This window comes from Dendrobium catenatum, unplaced genomic scaffold (genome assembly GCF_001605985.2).
Source record: "Dendrobium catenatum unplaced genomic scaffold, ASM160598v2 fragScaff_scaffold_542, whole genome shotgun sequence".
Taxonomy (NCBI): domain Eukaryota; kingdom Viridiplantae; phylum Streptophyta; class Magnoliopsida; order Asparagales; family Orchidaceae; genus Dendrobium; species Dendrobium catenatum.
In genome coordinates this window covers 4,287,204-4,300,626 of record NW_021319004.1, presented here as the reverse complement: position 1 = coordinate 4,300,626, position 13,423 = coordinate 4,287,204, and the positions used below count along the sequence as shown (strand labels likewise).

Here is a 13,423-nt window from a genome sequence, read left to right as displayed (position 1 = left end):
ATCTCATATGTTATATATTGTCTCTCTACCTCATATCATCATCACACTAAGATCATGATTGTGTAATAGTAAATTGAATATCTATTGCATCAAAATGGTGCTCAATTACTCCCTTATATGGCAAGTGGATTGATATGACTTTATTTGTAAGAATTAATGCTCGAGGTTCCAATATCAATATAGTAAACTATGCATTGAAAGTAAATTAACAAGTACTTCATATAATATGGCAGGGCAGGAAGTAATAGATTTTTTTTTTCAGACCCTTCCTTGTACATCTCTTTAGAAACACATCGAAATTTAGGCCTATATGACTCTCTATGCTGGCATATAAGAAAACAAATTATTATGACCCCCAATACTTAACATATATTAGATATCGAGAAATTTAAGACCTGACTACCTATGCATTCAATGCTAGAATTTTCTCCCACATTAGAACTCTACAAAATCACACATTTCAAGCAGATAAATACATGTATTATTGCATTGCAATAAAAAAAAAGATAATGAATGAATTTCAAAAATTCATGTAATATTTTATCGACATGCAACATATTTTACTATTGAAGATAATCTTATAGTTTTAGAATTTTATTAGATTATTAGTGATGGTTCAGAATACTATTTTGAAGTTTTTATTTTGCTAAGTAATAATTTTTTATAATCAAAATTATTTTCTAATTTCATAAAAGTTACGCAAAAATTTGCACTTTTCAAATAGTCATACTTTTTTTTCGAAAATACTTAAATATCCAAAATAAAAGGTTCTATAACACATCAAAAGTTATACGATGAAAGTTTAGTGGGTGAAAAATTTTTTTTACCCTATGAAATTATAAATTAAATTAAAAAAAAATTGAATTTTTTTTTTTTTTTTTGCATTTTTTGAAAATTGAGATACACAAGACATAATCTATATTGATAATTCGATAAAAAATAATTTGAAGTCACCAAAACCTAGCTTTATCTCTCTATGATTCTCTCTCTCTAATCGGTTGCCTCTAAGAAGCTATATGCTTGTTGTGCATTCACAAAATGTGATGCCCCTAGAAATCTTTGTTAGTCCTCCAATGTTGTCTATGAGCCTCCCATAAACTCCATCACAAAAGTCGATGTTGTGATTGTGCGACGCCCGCAACGAATGTGTCGTGGACCTATGTTCAAATTTGGTTCAAGAGTGTTCAAATCATTTTCTATCACAAACAACTTAAATAAATTTCGATAATACATGAGAGATTATTTGGTAAAAATAAACTTTAAGGAATTTTTTTTTTAAGTAAAACAGTATTAGTTTTTCTTTAATATTTCTCAGAATTATGAGATAGATAAAGTTAAATTTTGCTCTTTTTTTTTTTACTTTGTTTACAGATTTAAAATGTTCGTATTAAAGTTTTCTTTTTTTTCTTGGTTGGCCTTCTCGAACCGTACCGAGTTCTCTCCCGCTGCGCAGATATCAGTTAGGGTTTTAGCATCACCTGAGTGTCGTAGAGGCAAATATCGATTGTCGCCGGAATTCGAGAAGCAAAAAAGATAGCCGCTGTAATGCGCAGATGAACAGCCTCCGATTTTGCCGATAGATCTTTTTTCTTTGGGGTAAATTCTTGCCTATAGATATTAGAGAAGTTTATGTTCTCAAAGCTAGGGTTTTGGAGAACATCTTAATTTGCGCAGAGGCAAATTTCCTCTTTTACTTGATTTCGAGAAGCAAACAAGGCGGTCGCTTAAATGTACAGAAGAAGAACACTTGGTCTCGCCGTTCGATCAATCTTATCCCTTTCCCATGTCGGGTCTTCCTCTCTCCTTCTCTCCCGTCTATATATTTCAAGCGAAGCCTTCTCCGATGCTTTCAAAACCTCACCTTTTGTCTCCGGAAGGCGGCTATTCACCGCCGCTAGAACAGAATTCGCTGCGGAGGACACAGTAGATGGCCACATCCCTTTTAGGTCTTCCGGAGAAAATAATCAGCTTGCGGGTACCATATTTAACGGCGGCAACTCAGATGGATATTTCAGAGGTAACCCTCATAACGATAAAAATTACACGAATCCCAGTGAGGTTCAGATGAAGTTTTATGGGGAATCCTGTCAAGCTGGTGGTGGTCTTCACTGGAATGGAGAGGCTCAGAAGCAGAATTCTGATGCCAATGGCTTGAGGATTCAAGGGCAGTTCATGCCAAACTATAATTACGGCAGTGGGAGCTCGGGGGGACATTATCAAAATGAAAGCAGGTTTATTGATCAGCAAAAATCTAACTTGCTTGATGGTGGGAGGAAATGCTCTGAGGAATTCTATTCTGTTTCGACTAATGGACATTCAAGTGGTAATATTGGCCAAAGCTTGCATATAAGCAACCATGGAAATCGTGAGTACTTATCTGGGAAACCTTATGTGGATGCTGGAGTGAATAGTGGACAAGTTCATCAAAGCTCCCATTGGAATCATCCACAGTTTCAGACTAACGTGCAATTGATTAATCGGGGAGAAGGTTTTCTTCACAATCCTTATTATATGGGAACACCTAGTAACATTCAGCAGAACCCAAATGAGTATCACCATGCTTCTATTTCTTTGAATGAGAGGATTATTTCTCCTCCAGATGTTTCTAACCAAAATAATGAAGCCAATAATACAGCTGATAGTGGTGATACAAATACCTACAAGGGTACTCTTGAGGAGCTTGATGAGTTATGCAATGAGGAAAGAGTAAAAGATGCCGTCGAAGTTTTTATTTTGTTGGTTAAACGAGGAGTCGCTATTGATATACCTAGATGTTTGCTTCTGCTACAGCTCTTTGTTGATATCAAGCATTTGGATTCTGCAAGACATGTTCATGATCATATATCCATGTCAGGAGAAAATGCCGGGGTTGTGGCTTATAACAAGTTATTAGATGCATATCTTAGGTGTGGTTCAATTGCTGATGCTTACCAGCTCTTTGAGAAAATGCCTCAGCGAAATCTGACATCATGGGACACTATGATAAAGGGGCTGGCTCAAGATGGCCTTGGAGAGGAAGCGATCAACCTTTTCACACAGTTCAAGAAATTGGGATTGAAGCCAGATGGAGGGATGTTTAACACTGTTTTCTCTGCTTGTAGCGTGATAGGAGCTGTTGATGAAGGAATGCTACATTTCAAATCGATGGCAATGGATTTTGGTATCAGTCCATCCATGGAAAACTATTCAAGTGTGGTGGACATGCTTGGAAGTTGTGGTTATCTGAATGAAGCTTTTGAGGTCATTGAAAGAATGCCGGTGGAGCCAACAATTGATATTTGGGAAACCTTAATGAATCTTTGTAGAGTTAATGGGGATGCAAAGCTTGGAGATAGATGTGCTGATATTATTGAATACTACAATCCTACCAGATTAACGGAGCAGTCTAAGAAAGGTCTTTTGCCTGTGAAAACAGTGGACAACAAAAAAAAAGTAAAGAATTCTGACTCTACTGAATTAGCAAAAAGGTTTTGTAAGCAACGCGAGTATCGAGCTGGGGAGAGGTCTCATCCAGAAGATGACTTGGTCTATGAACAAATCCGAGGGCTCTTACCGCAACTGAAAGATGCGGGATATGTTCCTGAAATTAAATGTGTACTCCATGATATTGACAAGGAATCAAGGGAGGAAGCTTTACTCTACCATAGTGAAAGATTGGCTCTTGCTTATGCGCTCATGACCACCCCGGCGCGCCAAACAGTTCGGATTATGAAAAATCTTCGTGTTTGTGTGGACTGTCATAATGCTTTGAAGATTATCTCAAAGATAGTTGGTCGATTAGTAATAGCTCGGGATGCTAAGAGGTTTCACCATTTTCAGGATGGTGAGTGTAGCTGTCGTGATTACTGGTGAAGGTATAGATAACTTTCTAGTGGAAATGTTTTAGGTTCTTTTCTATTCATCAAGAAAATCATATGAAGAAGTTATATTAATCATTTAAATTCCCAGTTGCTATTTCTTTTTTAAATTTATGAGCCATTTGTCTTTCTGAGTTTAATTATCAATCATTCGTTTTCTTTGACTTTATTTACTTAATCCCAATTTGCAACTATTTTAGTTTCTTTACTTCGTAACCCAAATTAATATGTGTTGGAGTTTGCCATGCTTTTTTTCATTCAGATTCTTCGACTTTGCTGCCCGCCAAGTGGATACAACTTAAAGATAGGATTTCGGTAACAATTTACCTGCAATTTTATTTTCTTCGACTAAGCTTCTCTATATAAAGTCAATGTTTGCGATCATTAAAAATAATTAGCAAGTCTGATCTGTTAATAATTAATAAACACTTTCTTTGTTTGGTTATTTCTCATCTTTTAGTTCAAGATAATTTTGTGGTTTATTTCTTGTAAACATGTTTAAAATGCCTTAATAATCAAATGGTGATGTGATACTCTCAAACAATTTCTTCTTTAGTATAACCTGATGAAGAAAATACATGGAAGTATAACTGGATTGTCTTTCATTTACATGCAACAGTAGCTATGGTAAGTTAAAGTCACTGTTTCAATGTAATTAAAAGCATGTCTAGAGGGTAAACTTTGAGTATCTTATGCTGTATACTATTTTCACCCAACTGGAAGAATTTTGTGCTACAGATAATTGCCTTACAATCTATATCATGAAGTTAATTTGGTTTATGTGTTTCAATGTAATTTCCTAAACCCTAAATTTAAAGAAATAAATCAAAACTAGCTTATTTGTTCCCCTGAAATACCCTCATCCCATGCAGACAAAGCTAAGCTTGACAGAGGTTTATTAGTTTTTTCTTTGTTTGTTTCACCAACAGGTTTGCCAATTTTTTGTTAATTGGAGAGAATATTTTATGGATTCATCAAAATGACACTTCTGAGGTTCCTAATGGAGGAAATGACCGTTATCTTTAGTAGCTATAAATTATCAAAATGAAAATTTAAAATCTATGTTCCTGTGGCTCTTAACATCAACTAGTTGGATTATCCTTTATTCACTGCAGCGAGATTATAACACCCTGTCCTATAATCTATAAAAAAATTTGGACCTACTCAATCGAGTTGGACTGACCTGGATTTTGCTGTCTAAGGTTTCGTTTGGGAGAGTTTTTTGTCACTATTTTTTTGTTCCTTTCAAGAAATTGTTGAAGTAAAAAGCTGCTTTAAAAAACAGTAAAAAAATTATCCCAAATGATTCTTAAGAAGACAGTTTACAATCTTTTTGTGATGGCTATATCTGTTTGTCAAAATAGATGTAGAACTTTTTTTTTGGAAGTTGTAAGTATTATATATATATATATAAGTCCAATAACGGCTTTTTTAATTATTGTAAAATATTAATATATCTTATTACAAAAAGTTATTTGTCCCCCAAAACTTTTAAAGAAGCAAAGATTATGAGAAAAATAAATATATGAAAAAGCTATCACAATTGGGATGAATTACTCTATGGAAAACTGTTTGGTTTGTCTTTGTGAACTACGCTTTTATTATTTATGTTGCTTTTACTGTTCACGGATACAAAATCAGATGATTATTTCTATACGATGTCTTCAACTCTGCAAAGAATAATTTTTCACCCTTAATATTTGCATTCTGTGTTTTCAAGTTTATTGCTCTGACAGAACCCGGCTGACCTGCTGTTGAAAAACTGCTTCATCTGCTGTTACTTCACCCTTTGCCGTATCGTTTTAGTTTCCTGATCAACAATATTTACTTCCAAATTCTGCTGTTCGGTTCTTCATCTTGGATTTTGGTGATTTCAGTTCATCATACTTCGATTCTTAGGACATAAACTGACTAAACTTGAGGATATTGGCTGTTTTTTAGTTTTTTTTTTTCATCTGGCTTTCTAATGATCCAGGTGCTGTGCTGCAAGAACTGCATTGATCATTTGATTTGGTTATTAGGTATTTTTCTGGTGTTTATAGATCTTACTGATTGGTTCTAACTCATATATATCCTTGATGATGTGAGAAGAACTCTTTACTATGGAGGTCTTATAAATTATATTTTTTTATTCAGTTCTTAAGAAGGTGCAGTTCAGGTGTTATGGGCAACTTTGGGGATGATACTACGGCTGCTTCCCACACACATTTGAAAAAGAAAATATTCTTTCGTGGTGGGATCTATCCAATGGGATGCTCAAAATTACTTAGGTTTTATTTGAGACAATTTTTTTATTGCTTTATGAAGTGGTGGTGAAAAACTATCTCAAATGAAGTATTAGGTTTTCTTTTAGACGGTTTTTTCCGACTTCTTAAAGTTGCTTTAAAAAAAAAATTTTTTTTACTAAAAAGTTACTTTTAAGTGGTAAAAAGTTGCCCCAATTGAAGCCTTAGACTTCGTTTGAGACACCTTTCTTATTGATTTCTGAGGTTGCTTTCTAGCACAAAGTTTTTTAGTTTGATAAATATTTGTACTAAAAGTTGCTTTAGAAAAATAGTGAAAAATATTTCTCAAACAAAAACTTAGGCTCAAGTTTGGGAGCAATTATTACCTTCGGTCACCGAATGCGTTCATAGACCAATAACCACGTGTCATATAACCCGAAACTTGGTATTGAGGACTCGGTATTGCTCGGAATACATTCAGATACGTTCGGTTTTGATCGGACGTAATAATTGCTCCAGGTTTGGAGTGGTGGGTAAAGGCAGTTTTGAAGATGTTGTGAAAAAATCAATTTCTTAGAAAGCTGAATGCGATCGTGGTTTGAAATATAAATTAAAGAAAAAGCTCTCAAATAGACGGCTTTTTTAATGCTGCTTAAAGTAAATTTTTAGCATAAATTTTTTTTTTGCGCTAAAAAATTGTTTTTCTTGTTTTTATGTTTTGCCAATTTTTTGTATTTGAAAATGTTTGTTAGACAGTTGGAACTTGGAAGTATTAATAAATTAATTTGATCTAAGCTATGATAGATGCAATATTTCTTATTTTTGTTTTCTTAAAATATATTTTCCTAATTTGAGAAAGGGTAATCATTAATTATTTTATTATCTTCTTTCTAAATTTAAGTACCCTAATTATATGACTAATTTAACTCTAATTAGGTACTTAATAATGCCTATAATTTTAGAATACTTATGAGCATGCATTGATTAACAAGTTTAGAATTGGATTGCATGGTTTGATTTAACATATTAGAATGAATTAGGTTTGGGGTTGGGTCAACCTCATTATTTAAATTGGTAATCCAAATTAGTTGTTTGTGCTTTAGACCTTTAAAAAAATTGTTAGTATTAATTAAGAGATTAACTTATGGTTCTTTTTTGAATAATTATACAATATTTATTAAACCAAATTCATTAATTTTCTTAATTATAATAATTTATTTTATTATTTGTTGTGTTTGTTACCCCTCAATGAATTAACTAATTGCATTGAACAATTTACTTAATATGAGATTGAGCATAAAGTACCACACTCCCAAAATTAATGTTACTAATGGGAGTGATTTTTTCATTTGCCAAAGCAAAATTTTAGAAAATTGATATAATCACTTTAGATATATTTAAATTTTGTTTGGGACATTTTTTTTACTGCTTCTTAAAACAACCTTTTAGTACAAAAAATTTTAAAGTTTTAACCATAAAATTATTTTAAGAAACAGTAAAAAAGTTGTCCCAAACGAAGTCTTAGGCTTCTTTTGGGACGGCTTTTTTATTGCTTTCTAAAATAAAGTTTTAATACAAAAATAAAAAATTTTGTCGTTTTAGAAAGCAATAAAAAAATCGTCCCAAACAAAGCCTTAATCTCTAAAAAAAATTGCACATTAGTATAAATCTTATCAACCACACTATTCATATGCATGAAGTCATACATTTTGAAAAAAAAAATTATTAGGATATCTAGCCCCTTTTTCTATTAGGATATCTTTAAAATTATTAAGCTTGACATTTAAAAATTATATATTACATGTTTGATTAATTCATATATTCTTTAGAATTTATTAAAAAAATGAAGGATTATATTTATTATTATTGAAGGATTACATGTTTGATTAGTTCTATGATTTTGACATGGAACACTAAACAAAAATTGAAAATATTTATTATTATTTTCATGGCAAAATAACATATAAAATAGCAGCAGCTTAGGTATTTTGAACTAAAAAATTATGAGGATTTTCAAATTCAGTCTGGTAAGCATCCCATTAGATTGAAGAACGGATAGTAGGAGCAACTCTCCTTTGCTACTCCTATTAATAGAAGGCCACTGATGAAAAAGCTCCTCATATAGAGGGATAGACTCCTCATAACAACATTCATAGATTGATAGAATAGAAACCAAATGTAATTCTCTTTAGGTAATAGTTAGTTTCTTCGAGCCCATCTAACATGTGTTCATATTGGAATCCCAGAACTCGAGCATTTCTTTAATCCACGAAGGAGTGATATCCTGGAAGATGGGAAGATGAAAGGTATGTTTGGGCAGTGGTTTGATGATGATTTGTAGGGGTGTCAATAATTGATCTGACCGTCAACCCGATCTAAAAAATATGAGTTTGGTTTCACGCGTTTAATAAACGGGTCAGATTCGGATTGAGTTTTTTTTTATTCATTCATTAAGTATGTCAAATTTGGGCTGACCCACGAACTTATTTTTGACATGAAAATGATTCATTTAACATATTTATTTCTTACTGGGGGGTCCTTGGGGTTTACTTCCAAAACTAAAAATAGGATTTTGGAATGAAGAAGGAGGCAGAGGCTTTTGAAAATTTCGGCCAAGAGAGGTGGATGATGGCTTGACTTATCTCCAAGAGAGGAGATTGGCTTTAGGAATAAATCCAAGGGGGAATTATATTGGGGCTGGCGACAAAGGGAGACTAGGGAGGGATTTATAGAAGCATTTAATGCTTCCTTGAGCTAGGGAATTAAATTTGGGAAGAGATGTTTCCTCCCAGTTTAATTTAAAACTCAAATAGGAAGGGATTTGGAAACTTTCATAAAATATGATTGGTATTTTAGGTAACTTTTCAAATTCAAATAGATTTGAATTTGTAAAGTAATTGAGTTACCTAAAATATTAAAATCCAATTAGAAAAGAGGTAATTGCAAGCAATGATGGCGGGAAAACCCAAAGGAGGGAGGGGGCAACGATTTTGGCTTGGGGTTTGGTTGGGGAGAGGGCTGGCAGTTGGGGTGGGGTTTTGGAGACGTGGGTCGTTGGTTGTGTGGGAGGAGGGTGGTTGTTTGAGGTGGTAGTGGTGGGATGAGCTAAAGAGTAGGAAGGTGGTGAGGATCGGCGACTTGAAGGGGAGGGGGTGTATGGGCTGCCAGGTTAGGGTGGAGAATGGGAGGAAGAAAAGATAAGACAAACTAGCCACGAGCCTGAACTCTTCCAAAGCTGGCGCCTGGTGGGTAATACGATTCCCTCTCCCATGGTTTTCACTCCCAAAAGCTCTCAAGCTCTTTCAAGAATTCACAATGCAGAAAATTTTATTCTTCAATCATTAATCATGAAAAGAGAACATAAGGGTTATATATAGCCTTATACAATGGTCTCAAGAAATAAAAGACGATGATGCCCTTTGGGTTTACACATGACCTCCCTTAAGTAAGAGGTAAAAATGGGAAAACAAATAAAGAAATTACAAACATAAATAAATAAAAGATAAATACTTAATACGATTTAAAAATACATCGACTCGATCGTGGCTGTAGATTGACGGTCACGTCTCTGATAAACTTTCCAAGCTCCGATGTCCCCATCAGAAGGAAGAGAGATAAGAGAGAAATCTGCCTCTGGAGCCTTTCCATTCATTTCCCAAGTTATACAAGTTGTTTTGAACTGAAAAATACCATGAATCCTATTTCTATTTTCGATGATTTTGAGTTTTAGTTTTTAATCTCTCATAAATCTGATTAAAATACAAAATCTCTTGATTTAATGAACTTTCACCGCATACATTTTGATATATAATGGATACGATTATACTACACATTTTGATATGATCATCTTGTTGTTTCACTTGACAAAATTGCATGTACAATTTTAATAACTAAACTAGCAAGAATAAAGGTACACAAGAAAACACCTTAGGGATGTTGCATTAGGTTTGACATGACAATATGCATTTTATATAAATTCATGAGTATGATATGGTATTGTTATAGTTATACTGATGGTATAATATTGAAATAATTTACATGTTGCTTTAGATGCATATATATTATACATTGCATAATATTATGATTGATAATAATATAACATTGGTGTGTGATGCAACAAAGGCTAGCTAGTTACAAATTGATTTAGGTTAATTGAGCAAGATATCCTATAGAGGATGATGGGCTAAGAGGCCTTTAAATCATGAGTTTGTGGTGTAATCCAAATATAAGATATAAGATACAAAATATGGAGATATAAGTGAAAAAGATTCGCCGATGGACATAAGTGATAACTCTTACAAGATGGCCACCTGATATCGACACATGATTATGATACAATAATGTGTGACAACATATAGGAAAACACCATATGATTAGTAGGATATCATGACTTATATTAATATGAATATTTGCATGCATATATGACAAGATGACTAGGAATAACATGAACATACATAAGTTATATGATATAGGAGTTGAAGCACATGATATAATACATGAACTTCATGCATAATGACATTGATATAGATACATATATGTGATACACTTCATACATGATATAGTTACATATTGCACAAATAATATGATAGGAAATAAAAATAATATTCATGTCATTGACTTGCATTGATAATTGTTAAAATCAAGATATAATTGCATTACTTTGAATGATTCCATATATTCTTTTTATAGTCCTTTCATATGTTTGAATAGAAGTGAGTCAATGATTACTGCTCACTTTGATTACAATTCATATTGATTGATACTCTTAATGTTGACCATTATTATCCATACAGATATGTTCATATGCATATGAATTTATGATAACCATATTCTGCTATTGATTTGAATGATTTCATGCATATTGTTCCACTTTCCTTGCATTGCGTGCAGTGGCAAGTTCATGTGACTTATTGAGCTTATGCTCATTATGTGATTTTTCAAGATTTCAGGGAAGGAAAAGGATCTCATGGAGTGAGGCGGTTCTTCTTCCAGTTTAGGTATATATATATATATTGTTTATTTAATTTTACTCATGGTCCTCATGGATGTATAAGAGATTGATTGATTGGAAAGATAAATCAATGATGAATGTAAATAATTGATATGTCATCAAAAAATTATCTTGATCGAGCACAAATCTCAATGCAAAATCAAGTTTGAAACTTTGAAATTAAAATTGGGACCATCCAAACTCTAATTTTAGCAAACTTATAGTCAAACTAAACTTCTTGAGAATACGAACCCAACGACACCAAATTCAACCCAATTTGAGCCCAAATGGGTCCAAATTAAGGGTTATATGCACTGTTGGAAGGTTCAAATCACAATTTGAATTACCAAACGGTTTCTAAACATAACATGTTTATAGTTGAATCGAGCGGCTCGAAGAGATGAATCCAATGAGCCTAAGATCACCGAATTCCGACATCACTAAGACATTCAAATGTCCATCAAACGGTCCATGATCAAGGGATTCAACATCGGCCGTCCATCCAACCACTCTTTATTTGCCCTTGATCTCCCACCTATTTACGCATCATGCCCTCCAAAAATATATGAATAGAGCCCCCTTTCTCTTGAAAAGGGATCCCAAGCCAAAAGATTCAAAAGAGAGATCAGAGACAGCTCTTGCCTCCTTGCTCCTCCTTGACCACCGCCGGACTTCCACCGGACCCCCGCCTGATGTCGTTGCTCCGTCGGACTATCACTTGAGGCCCTCACCTCTGTCATACCACCACTTGAGGCCCTCACATCCGTCGGACCACTACATGACGTTATTGCTTCGTTGGACCACCACTTGATTCCCTCACTTCCGCCGGACCACAACTTGAAGCCCTCACCTTCGCTAGACCACCGCCTAACGTCGTTGCTTCATCCGACCACCACTTGAAGCCCCCACCTCCGACGGACCACCGCCTGATGTCATTGCTCCACCGGACCACCACTTAAAGCCCTCACCTCCAACAGACCACCGCCTGACGTCGTTGCTCCATCGGACCACCACTTGAAGCCCTCACCTATGTCGGACCACCGCCTGATGTCGTTGCTCCATCTGACCACCACTTGAAGCCCTCACCTCATCGGAACACCGCCTGATGTTATTGCTCCACTGGACCACCGCCTGACCTCGTTGCTTCGCCGAACCACCACTTGAAGCCCTCACCTTCGCCAAACCACCGCCTCTTGTCGTTGCTCCACCAAACCACCACTTGAAGCCCTAAACTCCACCAGACCACCGCTTGACGTCGTTGCTCCACCAGACAACCACTTGAGGCACTCACCTCCGCCAGACCACTGCCTGACATCGTTGCTCTTTCGGACCACCACTTGAGGCCCTCACCTCTACCGTGCCTCCACTTAAGGCCCTCACCTCCGTCAGACCACCACTTGAGGTCCTTACCTCTCCCGTACCACCACCTGACTCCTAAAGTTCTACGAGACCACCACCTAAGGCCTGAAGTTCCGTCGAACCACCCCTAGAGGCCTAGACTTTTGTCAGTCCACCACTTAAGGACTGAAGTTCTGTGAGACCACCACCTAAGGCTCGGATTTACGCCGGAACACCAACTGATGCCTGGATTTTCAAGTAGCACCGGACTTCTGCCAGTCCACCAAGTGACGCTATACTTTCATCCTCATTTGTCACTAAATTTCAACCAAACAGTTGACATTTGTAATCTGATTGCCCTCAGGGACAAGTCAGCCTATTGTAATCTACCCAAAACATTAATGGAATCATTTCAGACTGGGCCAGGCCCTATGATTTTCCCCTTTCAAGATTTTCCACGTAAAAATGTCTTGTGTTCTCTGTGTATGAGCTGAATATTCGTATAACGCTAAGACGTAGTATTTTAACTCTATCGTTGCGTATATTCTAGCCTGCAATAATGATTTTTGAAATGAATGTAAATATATATTTTGAAAGCATGAAAATGAAAGATAGCTTTTGCAGTGCATAGTATTTTATATGAATGATTTTTAATAGTTGTGGTATGTGATTAGAAAATTTAAAATAATTAATTATTTCAAATTGGATCTTAGGGCGTCACAGATAGTGAAGTCCTATTTATATTTTTTGAAAGTGTCAAGTCCCGTATATAACTAAACTTCTGAATACATTGATTCCTTAGATTATAAATCATTATTTCAGCATCTAACTCTTACTGATGTCAGATTAAGTGTTTATGGGCTTATAAGATTTTTCTTGTTGAGACGCTCGATTTGATTAGAACCATACAATATTTGGATATTATCTATTCCTCCAATTATCATCTCAAAGTTTTCAATTATATTTCAAGTGTTTGATATGAACCCAGTTGGACTCAGATCAAATTATTTTTG

At 35.0% G+C, this 13,423-nt stretch overlaps 1 protein-coding gene across 5 annotated transcripts; it reads left to right on the top strand.

Moving 5' to 3' along the window:
- Nucleotides 1–1,414: 1,414 nt before the first annotated feature.
- On the top strand, nucleotides 1,415–6,209 carry LOC110101473 (pentatricopeptide repeat-containing protein At4g32450, mitochondrial). Of its 5 annotated transcripts, XR_002303692.2 has the most exons (4): nucleotides 1,415–3,854; nucleotides 4,120–4,172; nucleotides 5,833–5,878; nucleotides 5,994–6,209. XR_002303692.2 is itself a non-coding variant. In XM_028694741.1 (2 exons), exon 1 carries the CDS (start codon nucleotides 1,729–1,731, stop codon nucleotides 3,850–3,852), a length of 2,124 nt encoding a protein of 707 aa, XP_028550574.1. In that variant the 5' UTR covers nucleotides 1,415–1,728; the 3' UTR covers nucleotides 3,853–3,854; nucleotides 4,120–4,242. The 5 variants fall into 5 exon arrangements, 1 of the variants encoding a protein (XP_028550574.1); XR_003700669.1 differs by lacking the exon at nucleotides 5,833–5,878; XR_002303690.2 differs by lacking the exons at nucleotides 5,833–5,878; nucleotides 5,994–6,209 and adding an exon at nucleotides 5,594–5,810.
- Nucleotides 6,210–13,423: the final 7,214 nt, after the last annotated feature.

What these genes read in the sequence shown, in the direction of transcription:
- LOC110101473 (XM_028694741.1), top strand. Translation starts at nt 1,729, where the DNA reads ATGTACAGAAGAAGAACACTTGGTCTCGCCGTTCGATCAATCTTATCC.